Here is a 15,723-nt window from a genome sequence, read left to right on the forward strand (position 1 = left end):
GTTGAGTTTTGAATAAAAAGTTTCCTTTAATCTTGTCTCACCTTAAATTAATAAGTGCAAGATAATAGTAATTTTATATCAGATATAGGATCCGATCTGATTATACATGTAATGGGGAGTAACCGTCTGATATGTTGTAATTGTTGAGCGTCGATAAATATTTCTGGTAAAATCAAGCAAATCCTCATATCATTAAATTACGCTTGAACTGCGGTTAAAGTAACTATTTTCACGAATTTTAATCGACAACGGACCGCATACTAACTTTTTACAAAACGAAGCTATTTTATATTAAACATGCTTGCTGGAATTAGGCACTCTATGTGAATTCTGTTTAAAGGTATGGTAATCATGAAAGATTCAATGAAATACATATCATTTATATTTCTTTAAACGGTGGATAGAAGTTAACGAATCTTTGCCTTTAGAATCGCCATTGAAAACCATACATTATGGGGCCAACTGAAGTACATGAAGTACATGAACTTGTTTCATTACATACCCCCATACAAGCCACTACAGTTGTTAATGTGTCTCCTAATGTTTCGAATGTAGGATACAATGTCATAACTCTGAAAGGCGTATACAAGCATCGCTGGAGAATTTAATTTTGGCTTAAGAATTCTCGTTAGACGATTGTTTATACAGGACCATAATTTGTCAAGATAATTCTCTTTTTTTAGAAATCAGAGTTGAAATTACTAATAGTAATTTGAAAGATATTGGCCTTAGAAGTGCGTTTAGGACGGGCAGGCAGATGAAGCTGGCGATAGACGGCATGACGGTCATGTTGAGGAACAACGGGGAGCTGTGATAGTTGTATTGCAAATCAAACTTTATAAAGGTTGGTTCAATAGAGATATAATGAATTGATCCCAGTCAAAAGTCAATAGACGTTTTAGTAGATCACGATTGGTGTTTTAAGAGTTACAGAGAAAATAACTTTTTGCCAAGGAGAAAGTATCGAGTTAAAACAGCTTATGTAAATGTTTCACCGTGAACTTTGTCATAAATAAAACAATGCTAATTCAAATAATTTGCCTTATTACACTTTTGGAGAAATTAAATCAGATTGATTTGAAAGTGTTGAAGATATACTTTCAAGGGTAAGAATCGTAAAATTTTCAAGAATAAATGTAGGGGCCAAGGGATTTACTTCAAAACAGTTTAAAAGTTAGAATTCAGTGATCGTGGTGGAGATTATTTTTCGCAGTTTTACAGACTAGTAGTGTTTTGCCACCGACCGTTCCAAAGCGGTACCACATCGTATTTCTTCACTTGTTGTGAAGGTTAAAGGTTACTTATTCAAATACTGAATTCTTCTTTTGGTTTGGAGTACAACCACTTTAGACCCGATTTGCATGTATTTAGAGAATATTACTTTTTCTTACACCTACTTTCCATGATGATCTATCACAAATTGAAAAAAAGTAGAAAGAACATTTGAGGTGAATAGTGCCTAGTGAAACGCTAGTCAGTGACGGTCTACTACCTTAAAAGGACATATATTGGTTTTTGTGTGCACATAGACCCCCTGTTCAGATCTACAAAACTGGCCTTCTAGATCCGATTGTTTTCCTATAAAAGGGAGACTGAAACGGTGTGTTATTTTACAGCAAAATCACTGTTGTTACAATTATTACATCATGGAAAAGAAAACCACATGAAAGAAGCAAATATTTTGTGGATGTCACCAAGGATGCAGATGAAAATCCTTGATATTATGTTAGTATCATAATAATAGTATATCTCAAACAGTGATTTTCTCCATCATGAGAGCACAGCGGCAAATCACTGTTTGAAATATATCATGTTTTAATTAAAGCACTCGTTTTACAAGAAAATACACAAACATGGATAAAATTGGACCTATTTATTTTGGACTTCTTTAACTACATCACAGATGCATATGTTTTCCTCGTTGTGTAGGTTAAACATCACTTTCATATAAACTACAACCAATTTAGACCCGAATTACGTATCTTTAGAGAATATTACTGACCTTATTCCTCTTTATATTTACCTTGCTTATGTACTGTATTGTGTGTATACATTAACCCTTAGCCTGCTGGCGTCAAGTCATTCTGTCTTTACGACCAGTGCAGACCAAGATCAGCCTGCACATCCGTGCAATATGATCATGGTCAGCACTTTTCGCCATTCAGTCAGTATCGTTTTGGTAAGCACACCTTTCAACAGTTTATGGTATTATGGACAAGTTCATTACAGAAATTTAGCAGGGTAAGTGTTAATTGAGTACACAACCTTACATTCACTTCTACAGAAGACTGCATTCTTGGAACGTGCCTTATCCTTAAGATCTTTATCATTGTTTTGTTTTGACGAGCTTTACTTTGAATATTTTGATACTTTCAATGAATCAATCCTATTTAAAGGTCACTGTTATAACATTGAAAATTGTCAGAAAAAAATACGACATGGATTTTATTACCAGTTTGAATTTGACTATTTGATATCAATAGCAAGATAGTTTCCTGCTAATGTATAACTTTAACCATCCCAGCTCATTTAGACTTAAACGACCTCATGAATTGTAAAAACAAGACAAAAACGTATTTAACTAGCTGTAATTTGTAAGGCTATTTTGAAACATTCATTCTCCTTCGTTAATTTCATAATTGTGTTTGCACATGTGCGCCTTTTTTCTGACAAATAATGTTGGTACATATGGAACTATTTTCAACTGTCTTGAGTTCCATGCATCATTATTCTTACACTGAATCATTACGTGTACACGTCTGGATGAAAATAAACTTGAAACTAAAACACTCAAGACAAATTCGTGTGGAATATTTTATAAAATACTTTTGTCATTTTATTTCCAACCAAAACATATATGAAATATATTATAATAATGGTAATAAAGTGTACAAATTTATTTTGAAAAATTGAATTTTACTTTTACAGAAATTATCCATAGTATTCATCTTTCTTATTATTTTCGAGTCTTATCCATTTAAAGCTGATCAACATATGCGATCGTCATTCAAAAATCGTCTCTCACTCTGTCTTGTAAATGTCTTAGAAAATTAATCACGCCCACAAATTTTAATCATGCACACATTCACCTTCGCCCCGTTCCATCTTCTCCATCTTCATGGCACTGTTTACATAAGCATCCCCGGACATGCAAGCCCAGGTAGCGAATCTGAAAATATCAGTAAATACATTATATATTTTAATTTATAACTAATATATTTACAAGACAAAGCCTGTCCAGATCTGTGTTCTAAATTCATTGTTTTACACATTTAAATCAGTGTGCCGAATTATTCTAATTACAATACATCGTTAAAATTGTAAGTGTTTAACTAATTCAACTTTATATGTATGTAATTCAAACCAAATTATGTTTTGGTCATTACTTTACTTTATAACCTTTACATAGCCCGCGAAAGCCCCAGTATTCAAACCGTTTGTTCAGTAAAACTATAAGCATGGAACATTTCAAATCAGAACGTTCGGTAAATTACGAGAAAAAGAATATCCCGTTATAAGCAACCGGCTAATGGCAGACAACATGGCAGCGACACATTTTTCTTTTGAACATAAAATATATTTATTTATTATTAAATCCTATTTGCCGATTAGTGAATTCATAGTATTGATTAACATAGCAGAAAGAATTATCATTTCCACCCCTTTATTGCTCTAACTGTATAATTATACGTCAAGTGCTATAATAAAAATTGTGCCTTTCTAACCATAAATTATGCATAATATTTATTTAAACAGATGTATATCAAATTTAAAGCACTGGAATGGTGCTTTGGTTCGATGTTAATACACTACTCACCTTAGGAAGATCTCTGCGTACTTTTGCGGTTCGTCCATCATCATCTTAACCGTATAATCCATTTTTTCACTTTCGCCCATTTGTTCAACCTGTTTTCCTAGGCTTGTCATCATAGCATCGTCGGTCTTCTGCAAATCAAAACGTTTAGAGGCATTGGTTGATGGGTTATTGTTTTAGTTATAGTATAAGGAGTTAAATAGCTGAAGTTCCAATCTGGCTGCAGATCATTTTTCGCGAAAGTTGTTGCGCTCAAAGCGCCGTCAGGCCATCTAAACAAGGCTATTCTTTGTAGACAATGTTAAAACATAACTCGGTGGGGGAAATATTTTAATAACATTGTTTTCCGGTTAATGCGTGTTTGCTAGTCACATCCCGGTTTAATGAACAGTTTCAATATTTTACAAGTATCTGGCCAATTCAAGGGGAAGCTTCCTCATTTCAACTTGTAATTTGTTCTTATCATACCATGTAGGGCATACATTTTATACACGGTGAAGTAACATGCTATATCTCTCTTTCTTTTAAAAGGATATGTTTTTTTTTTATTTCCAGTTTCACAAATGCAGTGTATTTTTGATAAATATACTGAGGCATTTTTCTATCACTGGATCTCTGAAGTACTTAACTTTCCGATCTATAGTTATTAATCTTTAGAAAACTTTAAAATAATTGTAATATGTCAAAATATTCATTCTTTTCTAAACCATGATCAGATCAAGCCGATAACACTTGTTGCCAGAACTATTTGTTTAACAATAATTATCGAGTTTTGTTTTCGTTTTATTTCTGTTTGATATGTGCATTCTATGTTCTCAACGTGTCACATGTCTATATATACCGTAATTTATTACAGTCTCATCCATTTACAAACAACAGTAAAACAAATGCACTGAACGACATCGATATATGCAAATGATAATTATTTTAAAGAACTACAATTGAATTAACATACATTCATCTTATTGACAATATCTATTTCAGCTAAAAAATATTTGAAATGGAATGTTGCCCTTAACTAATGAAATACATTAAAAAGCTTTATCAAACAATATTAAGATAATAATAATATGTGATGTAGCTGTTTTTTTTTTTTTTTTTTTTTTTTTTCTTTTCTTTTTTTTTTCTTTGTGACAAAACATGAAAATATGTCTGAAAAACACGAAGCAGAAAGTGGGCATCCTTTTTTACAACATGGCAATGGTACATGTTTAAGCTAGGTAACCACTGATAAAAACTGATTGCATACATGTATACAATATTGGGTGAACTACGCAACTATGCAGGAACAATGAAACAACTTACTTGATACACTTCAGATCTATTTCTCCTGTAGGCCTCGTATGTGGCATTCACCATGTAACACATGTATTCCATAGCTTCTTTAAACTCATCTTCTTTCTCCTGCAAAATAGATTAAATAATCTAAGTCTAAATATCTTTAAAATGTCATTAGACATGTAATAAAAGAAATACTTACTGCAATACATACTCAGTTGTATGTAGTCGGTACAGAACAGCTGTCAAGGACATGTCTGAACAAAATTGATAAGTATTCCATATATTTATGAGAATCAGCATAGGCAAATTTGTCTTTTGCAACACAACCAATATTGAAATCAGCAAAAAAAACAAAAACAAAAAAAAACCAAAACACTGTACATATTCTCAGTTTGTGATCTGCAGAGCATCATTATGTTTGCTTTTAGTCAAATTAATAAAACAATAGAATTACAAAGGAAATGATAAATGATAAAATATAACAAGCTTTATTATTGCTAAAAGGAAAGTAAATTTGAAACAATAAAATGTAATTAATTTGACATTTTGCAAAATGTGATGTTAAAATAAAATGTTTACATACTTTTAATGTCATAATTTTTTGGTTAAGATATATTCTCTAAAGATCCTCACTTTGAAGAGCGTAAAATTGTTGTTGAGAATGGGATTTCTTAGCAATTTGGTTCGGTGTTGTTTATACCAGTCAACTACCGTCTAGATGTGTTTAACTGACAAATGAACAGAACATAATCGATTGTTTACTACAAAAGCCATAAGAATGGAAATAATATTCAACACATGAAACCCTGTTTTATTTCACAATCCAATAAGGTATGAATAAAACAAGGAGATCTTCCTGCCTTTACCTTGTGATCCATATACATCGCCATCATCTCTGCCATTTCCATCATCATCTTCTTTTTCATCAATTTTTCAGCACCTTCCATCTCCTCTTTGTTCATCTGATCACCTTGGTTACCATGCCCGCCTTTGTTTTGTCTGAAGAGGAAATAACGGTTCTACGTTTCTGTCTCTCATATAACAATTATGTTATGTATCAATAGAGCATTAAAATACACTGCTGTAGCTTAAATTACTTTTTAATGCTAAAACTCAGTAAAACTATTCTACATTACAATGTTTGACAATGTTTTTAAAGTTCAGAATCAAAATTTAAATAATATTATCTAGTTGGTTGATAATTAATATTTGAAACTGACAAAGAACAAGTTTGCATTTCAAACTCAGCCGTAACTTTAGTTGTAAAACAATGATTTAATTGAAAATCGTTTATTTTTTCCTTACAGAAGATTTTGTAGAAGAAGAAAAGCCATTCCGCCCATCATGCCTTGCTGACCGCCCATTCCACCCCTTTGTCCTCTACCGCCCATCATGCCTTGCTGGCCGCCCATTCCACCCATGTGTCCACTACCGCCCATCTGACCACCGTTCATGTTACCTCCCATGCCGCCCATGTTACCTCCCGTGTAACCGCCATTGTTACCTCCATGGTTGCCCATGAAATAACGGAGCTAAAACGATAATAAATATACTATGGTTTAAAAGATGCATGCAATGCGGTTATAACAACGTATAATTAGAAGAGGTATAAATGTATTTCACTGAAATGCATATAACAGTAACTTATGAAAAAATAACAAAAACGAATTCTCTGCCAACATATTGTAAATATCTTAGAGTTAACTGATTCAAGTAGGGTCTCTGTTATTTGTAATTTTCATACCAGTTGACTCATGCCATTGTTGTGCATGCCCATATTTCCCATCCAATTATTGCCCCCCACTCCCATGCCGCTACTAATCATGCCCTGTCCATACATCCCATGACCAAACTGGTTATTCATGCCGCCACCCATCATATTGTTGTTGCCATGGGCGCTCACAAAGGCCAACAGGCTCACGAGAACTGCAACAGTCAGCATTCTGGATCTGAATTATCTGAAGATAAATAAACATTTGGATCAAATCCCATTGTTGACTGATAAGTGATACTAGAACCAGGTTACATGCAAAACTTAACAAAAGATTGTAAAGTTAAAATGGAACATAACTTTATACAGATGCTAAATAGAGTTATGGAACCTGCGCAATACATGTCAGATCATTCCAATTAGTGGATACTGAGACACTTAGCTTACATACAAAAATTCCAAAACCAAATTTGGATGCGGACGCCGGCGCCGACAAATGGCTGACAGAAAAAATTCAAATCATCGGGCTAATAAGTATTTATAGCTATCGGATTCTTGGCGCTAAAGCATCGGTGGATAACAGCGAAGTAAGTGTGTGCTAATTTGTTATGATCCGACGAGTGTCAAGTAAATATCCTAAATGTATACACGTATACTAGACATAATTTTCAAGAGGCAAATAACTTTCCACGGGCCAAATGTATGCGCCGGGGATTCACCGAAACGATATCAAACAAACCCATACAAATAATCTTAAAATTTTTATCAACATTAATTGAAAATAATAACAAAAATTGGAACAGAGAGTAAGCGTGTTTTTAATGATTATTATTTAGAAATTATATACATAGTTTATCACGAAACCTAATGAAAGATTGTCCTTAAATCTGTTTCCAATGTCCCCGAATAGAAATGGTGGCACACCTATATACCAGAGGAAGGCACCTTCTAACATTGATCAATACTTTGGCTGATGATTTATTAAAAAGTTTAATGAACTCAATCATTTTCCGTGTATGCTGTGATCGTCCCGTTTGTAACGAGTCAGACAATGGAATCCATCGCCTTTGGCTCGCAGATTTTGCGTTTTCCGCGTTACCACAAATATCCACCCTTGCTGGTAAACCAAGATGATTTTTTTCTTTTTTATTGAACTTTTACTGTAGAGTGCGAGAAATCGCTACGATTTCGCATGACCACGTGATAAAAACGACGGATAAACAAAAGAAGTATTTTGACAATAAATTGTCACGTGTGTACATAGAAAAATTGTAATATAAAGTAATATAAAAATATACATAGTTTATCACGAAACCTAATGAAAGATTGTCCTTAAATGTGTTTCCAATGTCCCCGAATATAAATGGTGGCACACCTATATACCAGAGGAAGGAACCTTCTAACATTGATCACTGCTTTGGCTGATGATTTATTAAAAAGTTTAATGAACTCAATCATTTTCCGTGTATGCTGTGATCGTCCCGTTTGTAACGAGTCAGACAATGGAATCCATCGCCTTTGGCTCGCAGATTTTGCGTTTTCCGCGTTACCACAAATATCCACCCTTGCTGGTAAACCAAGATGATTTTTTTCTTTTTTATTGAACTTTTACTATAGAGTGCGAGAAATCGCTACGATTTCGCATGACCACGTGATAAAAACGACGGATAAAAAAAGAAGTATTTTGACAATAAATTGTCACGTGTGTACATAGAAAAATTGTAATATAAAGTAATATAAAAATAAAGAGGGTAGGACTGATTAATTTTTCCAAAGAAATGAGTAAATGGTACATTTTACAGCAAATATACTGCGCAAATAATCAAGTGACAAAAACTGGTTCACTTTTATTGACTACCCTAGGCAATAAGAATTTTAAGTTTTTTATTTTATTTAACGGAATTGCAAAAAAGGATAAGTATTTGGCCAATGGCGATTAATAATTGTGGTTATTCCTCGTGAATAACCATATTTATTTTAGCGAAATAATATTATATTACAGTCACTTCTTGTCACTTAATTGAGTTCAATTTAAAGGGAATTCCTATAGTTTTTTATGCGCATCTTTCTGCGCAGCCGACACTTTCTATGGAAATCTGAACTGAAGTCAACATTTGTTGAAACATGTTACAGACAATCTGAAATATGAGGAATTTTGAATGAAATAACATTTTTGATAAGTTATATCAGTAATCAAATGTTGATACTGGTTTATGTTGTATTGACAAGTATCATGCCTGACAGGTATCTAGCTGTTTTTTGTGGTTGTGTTTTCACATCGCATTTAGTACAAAGACAGTGTTGTTCATATAATGAAGATAATTGACTTTAGTACTGATAAGACAATATCACCTTTCAGATTATTTAGTATTCAATTATAGAAAGAATTAAGAATTTTTAAAACTTTTTTTAGAGTTTTAGCAAACATACATGTAATCAATTTGGCCAGGTTCGCGCAATTTCCGTCCGGACAGGTGTTGATTCTAGCGGTCTTAACATAAAATTTAGCCTGGTGACCCATACATTTTTAGCCATTTTTATGCTCACAATACAATTATCTATAACACAAGAAGAAAAAGAAAAAATTCTATGAAAGAGTTTTTTCAAAATTAAAAAAATATTCTTCACTATGGATATTTTCATTGAAAAAAGTTCACTAAAAGTAAATATGAAACAATATTTTTTTTCATTTGTACCATTATTGTAAGGATAGAGTATTACAATATGACTATGATATCAAATAAGTATATAATGAAATCTGTAAAAGAAAAAACGTATTGTGCTGCCTGGATGTATATTTTGGTTGGTATCTATAAAAAAGCAGAAATTAAGAAAATGTTGAAAAATCGCTGGCAGTTTTCAGCAACAGTGGGTGTGTTCAAAACAATTTTTCACAAAAACAAGCCTGGTGACCTATTGTTTTTATATGTTCATTGTTTTCAGCACAAATTTTCCTATCATATATGTGAATTTAAAAAAATTCTATGAAAGAAAAAAAACTATAGGAATTCTCTTTAAACTGACGACTCCACATGAAAGGTCGGGTATTCTCGGTGCTAACGGAAAGTGCCGATGTTTGTTTTTCATCACATGCACGCGGAATGACGTCACAGCTGTCTCTTTCCGCAAGGTCATAAATGGCCGAACAAGAAAAATAATGGCATATCAGTGTTCTACGACCGCCACTGGTCTTCCAACGAGGCTGTCCAGCTCTTCACTGACAGTGCAGGGGGGTTCGGTTTTGGTGCCTATTTTCAGGGTCATTGGTGTAGTGGCAGGTGGCCACAGGAATGGGAACAGGAAAACATTACAAGGGATATAACTGTGTTGGAGCTATTTCCCATCCTCGTCGCACTACATATTTGGGGCGATAAGTTAACCTGTAAAAAAATTGTTTTTAACTGTGACAACGCCGCAGTTGTCCAAATCCTAAATTCCTTTTTATCAAAACCTGAACGCGTTATGACCCTTGTACGATGTATTACAATGCGCTGCTTGAAGTATAACATGCTCATAAAAGCCTCTCATGTCCCTGGCGCAAAAAATGACATATGTGACTCATTGTCTCGTTTTCAGTGGGAACGATTCCGAACTCTGGCCCCAGAAGCGAATTCCGAACAGTGTCCAATGCCAAAAAAAAAAAACAAAGAGAAATATCAAACAGGGAATGCCACGCACCAAAAGCGCAGCCTCTTCAAAACGAACCCCCCAGCCAATCCATCTTTGGGAAGTATTCAGGCAAGAGTCGCACTTTTACTAAAAGAAAGCCTCGCAAAGAACACCATTAAAACATACCAAACCGCTATTTCAGTCTTTCAAAAATTCTGTAAGCAGTACTCTTTAAGTTGCCAACTGCCATACGAAACCAAGCACGTGGCCTTATTCATTTCATATTGTTTCGAGCTCGGGTGCACGCCAGCCACTACTAAGACCTACGTTTCTGGGGTAGACTTCTTTCACAAAGTCTTCGGTTTTCACGATCCAACTAACTCATTTATAGTTGGAAAGCTGTTGGAAGGATGTCGCAGGTCAAAGGCTAACCCTGATTCGAGATCACCTATTACTCTTGGAATTCTTAAAAAAAAATTGGCAAGCATTCCGTACGTCTGTAGTACTGAATATGAAAACGTATTATTCTATACCAGTTTTGTACTTATTTTGGTTTGTTTAGGGTAGGGGAATTAGTTTATTCTACGGAAAGCTACAAACATCGTCCTTTGCGCTTGAGTGACGTCAGTTTCAGAGATTGCTATAAATCGGTAATAATAAGTGTTCGCCAGTCTAAAACAAACCAGTCTGGTCCACCAAATATCTTAATAATTCCAGCTGAAAATGGAGGTTATTGTCCAGTCCGGGCTTTACTTCGGTACAGCAAATTTCGTCCCTCTGTCGAAGGTCAACTTTTGGTGCACCAGGACGGCAAGCCCCTTACTAGATATCAATTTACCACAGTCTTGAGTAAATGCATTAGGCACGCAGGCCTGTATAGCGGTCACTATACATCGCACTCATTTCGCATAGGCAGAGCAACTCAATTAGCTGTCGATGGTGTGAAAATGGCAACAATTCAGAAGCTGGGGCGTTGGAGGTCTTACGCATACAGATCTTACATAAGAATACAATAATAAGAACAGAGATGGCAGCGTCAATAACGACTGTAATGATAATGCCGTTGTTGTTGTTATTGATGATAATAATAATAATTGGGATAATGATTAGTAAGCCAGCAATCAAATAGTCGAATCAGATTTATGCAAATATCAAATTTTGGCCTAATTTAAAATAATAATTTAATAATAATAATAATAATAATTATTATAAAACCGGTCATACAATGATCTAACTGCAGCCGAAACGGTACCTCAGTAGGTCATGTAATCTTAAGCTTGATCAGTTTGCATATATGGGCTAAATCAGTACAATACTATTTTAATTCTAAATTTATATCGTCAACAGATATATGGATCCTGTCTGATTCGATTCTTTACTGGGCCGGCAAAAGAGCAAATGATATGGGCCAGCCGAACTTGTGCTTGCCAAACAATACATCTATCGGATGGTTTGGGGTCAGGGGCCTTAAATGGATAGACTTTCACAGGCAGCTGCAATGGAGAATGTTACAAAACACAAGCCCGAGGGTAATAGTTATTCATCTCGGTGGCTTACATCGATTAGTATTTGTAGCTTAATTCGAAAAGTGTCCGAAGGTATTCGGTATTTTTCCAGACATTTCCTAACGCTGTTATTGTTTGGCTAGATATTTTCCAAAGGATTTTATGGTCCGGTGCTGAATCTGTCAAACGTGTCGAGGTTAAACGGAAACGTATAAACTACATCGGTCTTAAACTCGTAAGTGAAAATAGTCGAGGAAGACACTTCACAATAGATATAGACCACAAAAACAGCGCTTTATTTAGGCCGGATGGCGTTCACCTTTCAGACACTGGTCTTGATTTAACTCTAGAGGCATTAAAAAGCTTTCTAATACAGTTTGTTCGCTAGAATTTGGCGGAAAAAGAAAAAAAATTATGATTTCTAGAATTTGGCGGAAAAAGAAATAAAAACCTATTTTCTTTCTTTTTTGTGGCGGAAATTCTAGCTTCACACGTGCTTGTATAAAAAGTAACCCTTACTTTCTTTTCATTTTGAATATACTTGTGTATAACGTATGCTAAAGCCCCCCCCCCCCCCCCCCCCCCCCCCCCCCCCCCCCCCCGTTATTACTGCACAGCAAAAATCGAAATTTTACTAGTTCATTGTGTTGCACATGGTATAAGCGCAGTTGTGCATGGTATAAGCACAGTATGGTGTAAGCGCAGTATGGTGTTGTGCATGGTATAAGCACAGTCTGGTGTTGCGCATGGTATAAGTGCAGTTGTGCATGGTATAAGCACATTATAGTGTTGCGCACGGTATAAGAGCATTTGTGCATGGTATAAGCACAGTATGGTGTTGCGCATGGTGTAAGCGCAGTAGGGTGTTGTGCATGGTATAAGCACAGTCTGGTGTTGCGCATGATATAAGCGCAGTTTGTGCATGGTATAAGCACAGTCTGGTGTTGCGCACGGTATAAGCGCAGTTGTGCATGGTATAAGCACAGTTTGGTGTTGCGCATTGTATAAGCGCTGTTGTACATGGTATAAGTTTAGTTTATTGCTCGCGCATGGTATCTAAGCAGGTTTAGGTGTAATAATTTGTATCACTGTAGCGTCCGATCTAAGGCGCCATTTAGTCACGCGGTAATTCGGGGGAGAGCTTTTATAAATTTAATTTTCCACGGTCTAGGCATTTAACGAGGAAGCACATTTGGAGCTAGAATTTTCCAAAGAAATTTTTGGCAGCATATTAGGTTTTTCACGTAGCGGCCACATTTCTCCACTCTATAGAAACTTTCAGCTGTTCAGGACAAGCGCAAGAACTTTGCTACTTTTTTTCAATGAATGAACTGTTTTTAGGACGTTGATCAGATCGAACTGTAGCCTATATGGTACCTCAGTGGATCTGACTTTATTAAGACGATCTAACAGCAGCCTTAATGGTACCTCGGTAGATCTATATAAAAGTTTAATTATTGATGAATGGACATTGGTATAATATATGAAGTGAACTTAACATAGTGTTGTTTATTCATTTATAGCAGAATATTTTTACAGTTGGTTCAAAAGCAAAGTAGCAACCAATTATCTGTGTGATTATAAAGTAACTTGTGATCCCGCTGTGTCCGTATTTCCGAGGTAGCATCAGCAATTTGTGATCGCCCTGTGTCCGTATCTCCGCTTTTAAAATCAAATGAGTCTTAAAATAATGCGTTTGATTACATAACGTCGTTGATTTGATAACTTCAAAGTGTGATTTTGAACTCGCACGACCTTTATGAAAGTACGTTTCACAATTATTCGGAGTTCCAGTTTCTTGAGCTTATATTGTTTACTTATTATCTTATTCATATTAAACTTTTATTTACAATTGTAAATTTGTACACTAGAAGTTCTTTTTAAGAATTCGTGACTGATTACCAACAATCTTTTAACAGTTTGTTGTCCCATATTTTAAACCAGTTTTATACTCGTACATTATTATATGCAAAGAACATTTAATAATGTTAACACAATAACAGATGTACCGCATTCAAGATATATTTTATTACAACTTTCCAACAGTAACATTTGGAGTCTCATGTACCCTAAAATAAATATTTTAAACGTATTGCGATGATTCATTTCCTACTACTTAAAAAAAAATATCTCCGAAAACCGTAAAACCTAATTATACTGGCTACATTATATGATGAAATGTAAAATACAATTTATTTTTGGGTAAATTCTTTTGCGAATTCATAAGAAAATAGATTGTTATATGTCATTGCATTGAAACATATTTGCAAGGACCATATGTCATTAATGATTAGTTACTCTTCGTGTTTGGCTCACTTGATTTCCCAATCAACAAATCTGCAATCACTTAATGAACGCCTTTTTAGCCGTATCTAAAATGTCTAAGCTAAAAGCGTTTTAAAAAGGACCGATCCGACCAACGGCAACTCAGATAACAGAGCAGTATACCGCCAGTTTATAGTAAAACATTTGTGTCAAAGACCGGAGCTTATTACAAAGTCCAGTTAGGTTAAATTTTAATAAATATTCAACACTGATATTTCAAAAGTTTTCTTTTTGTCAATAATAAAATTGATTTTATTAAATGACTGAGTGTTGTCACAGAACAAAGGGGAGAAATAAGAGTGAATAATAAAATATTTGTTCAAAATATTTCAACTTAAATAAATGCGGATAATACGTGGACTTCTTTTTATAAAGTTTCATATTTATGATATGACTTATTGTGATCTGTATTTCCATCTTTGTTATATTATTCTAGTTGGCAATATTATAAATTAAAATTGCCAGCTCTGCTTCATATATACCTGTAAATAACTTAACGAAATATCACAATTTTTAGGTATACAGTTAAATTCTTTCGATTTTGTATCTTATATATATTTTAAACAACAAATAATATTAGCAAAGCATAATCTAAACGTACATCTTAGTGTTACTCAGTTTAGTTCCGAACAAAAATTAATATAGATATATTCACATAAATAATAAGAATTTCTTTTAATCACCGTTTTTTAATGAGTCAGTTTAGAAGTGCATTTAATTTCATCTTTAAACATTATAACTGTAAACGTTTTAGAAACAAGAACAATGATCCATTATAAATAGCCACGGTCAAAACACGCGGCATTTCGAGACAAAACTCTTCAGCGATGTATGTATTGTCACGAACATACATTGATAAAGTAAAACAACACAACCAGAAATAATTCCATATCTCTTTCAGTATTTATGAAACATATTATAAAGTGTATCACGAAGTTATTCAGTTTATTTTCGAATTATTTTTATTATAATATCAAATATGTCTTACCTTTGCTCCTCGCAGGATAATTTAGAAGTGCCGCACTCTGTCTCAATTATTTCTTATATAGAGCAGACGTTGGTAACTGACAACGCCTTTCCGGGGCCAAAAAAAAACTTGTTCTTTGTGGTATCAAATATCGAATCATGAATATAAATATTTGATCTTTTAACGAAATCACGAAAGTTTAAAAAACAGTCCTATGCAAATATACGGAGTCCTGTTGTGTTCATATCCTCTCATCGCACATCGTCTTTTTATCAAATCCCGATTGTATGGTAGTAGTTAGTTAACTATTTTTTTTAGCTCGATTGTGATGAAAGCTTCAAGCTTATTGGAACCTCGAGTCCGCTTCCCGGAAAGGCCAGTACTGGTGTCATATGAGAGGTCATTGTCGTGACCCCAGTGGGGCTCGAACCCATGACTCCTGGATTAAGCGGCCGACACCTTATCCACTAGACCACTGTAGGGTAGTAGGATGGAAATGATAGGATAGTAG

At 34.5% G+C, this 15,723-nt stretch overlaps 1 protein-coding gene across 1 annotated transcript; it reads right to left on the minus strand.

Moving 5' to 3' along the window:
- Nucleotides 1–2,800: 2,800 nt before the first annotated feature.
- On the minus strand, nucleotides 2,801–15,351 carry LOC123525212 (keratin, type I cytoskeletal 9-like). The gene is made up of 7 exons (XM_045304077.2): nucleotides 15,234–15,351; nucleotides 6,840–7,053; nucleotides 6,401–6,627; nucleotides 5,962–6,094; nucleotides 5,120–5,218; nucleotides 3,818–3,945; nucleotides 2,801–3,169 (listed from the first exon to the last, which is right to left on the minus strand). The coding sequence occupies exons 2-7, from the start codon at nucleotides 7,035–7,037 to the stop codon at nucleotides 3,070–3,072; spliced, it is 885 nt and encodes a 294-aa protein (XP_045160012.2). The 5' UTR covers nucleotides 7,038–7,053; nucleotides 15,234–15,351; the 3' UTR covers nucleotides 2,801–3,069.
- Between the last annotated feature and the right edge of the window lie 372 nt (nucleotides 15,352–15,723).

The sequence above is a fragment of the Mercenaria mercenaria genome, chromosome 3, assembly GCF_021730395.1.
Source record: "Mercenaria mercenaria strain notata chromosome 3, MADL_Memer_1, whole genome shotgun sequence".
In the NCBI taxonomy this organism is placed as follows: Eukaryota; Metazoa; Mollusca; class Bivalvia; order Venerida; family Veneridae; genus Mercenaria; species Mercenaria mercenaria.

Excerpts from the sequence above, each read along its gene's own strand:
- LOC123525212 (XM_045304077.2), bottom strand. The coding sequence starts at position 7,037 with ATGCTGACTGTTGCAGTTCTCGTGAGCCTGTTGGCCTTTGTGAGCGCC. Across the intron at positions 5,219-5,961 it reads CGATGTATATGGATCACAAG|GAGAAAGAAGATGAGTTTAA; the intron begins GTAAAGGCAGGA and ends TCTATTTTGCAG. Across the intron at positions 3,170-3,817 it reads TACGCAGAGATCTTCCTAAG|ATTCGCTACCTGGGCTTGCA; the intron begins GTGAGTAGTGTA and ends TGATATTTTCAG.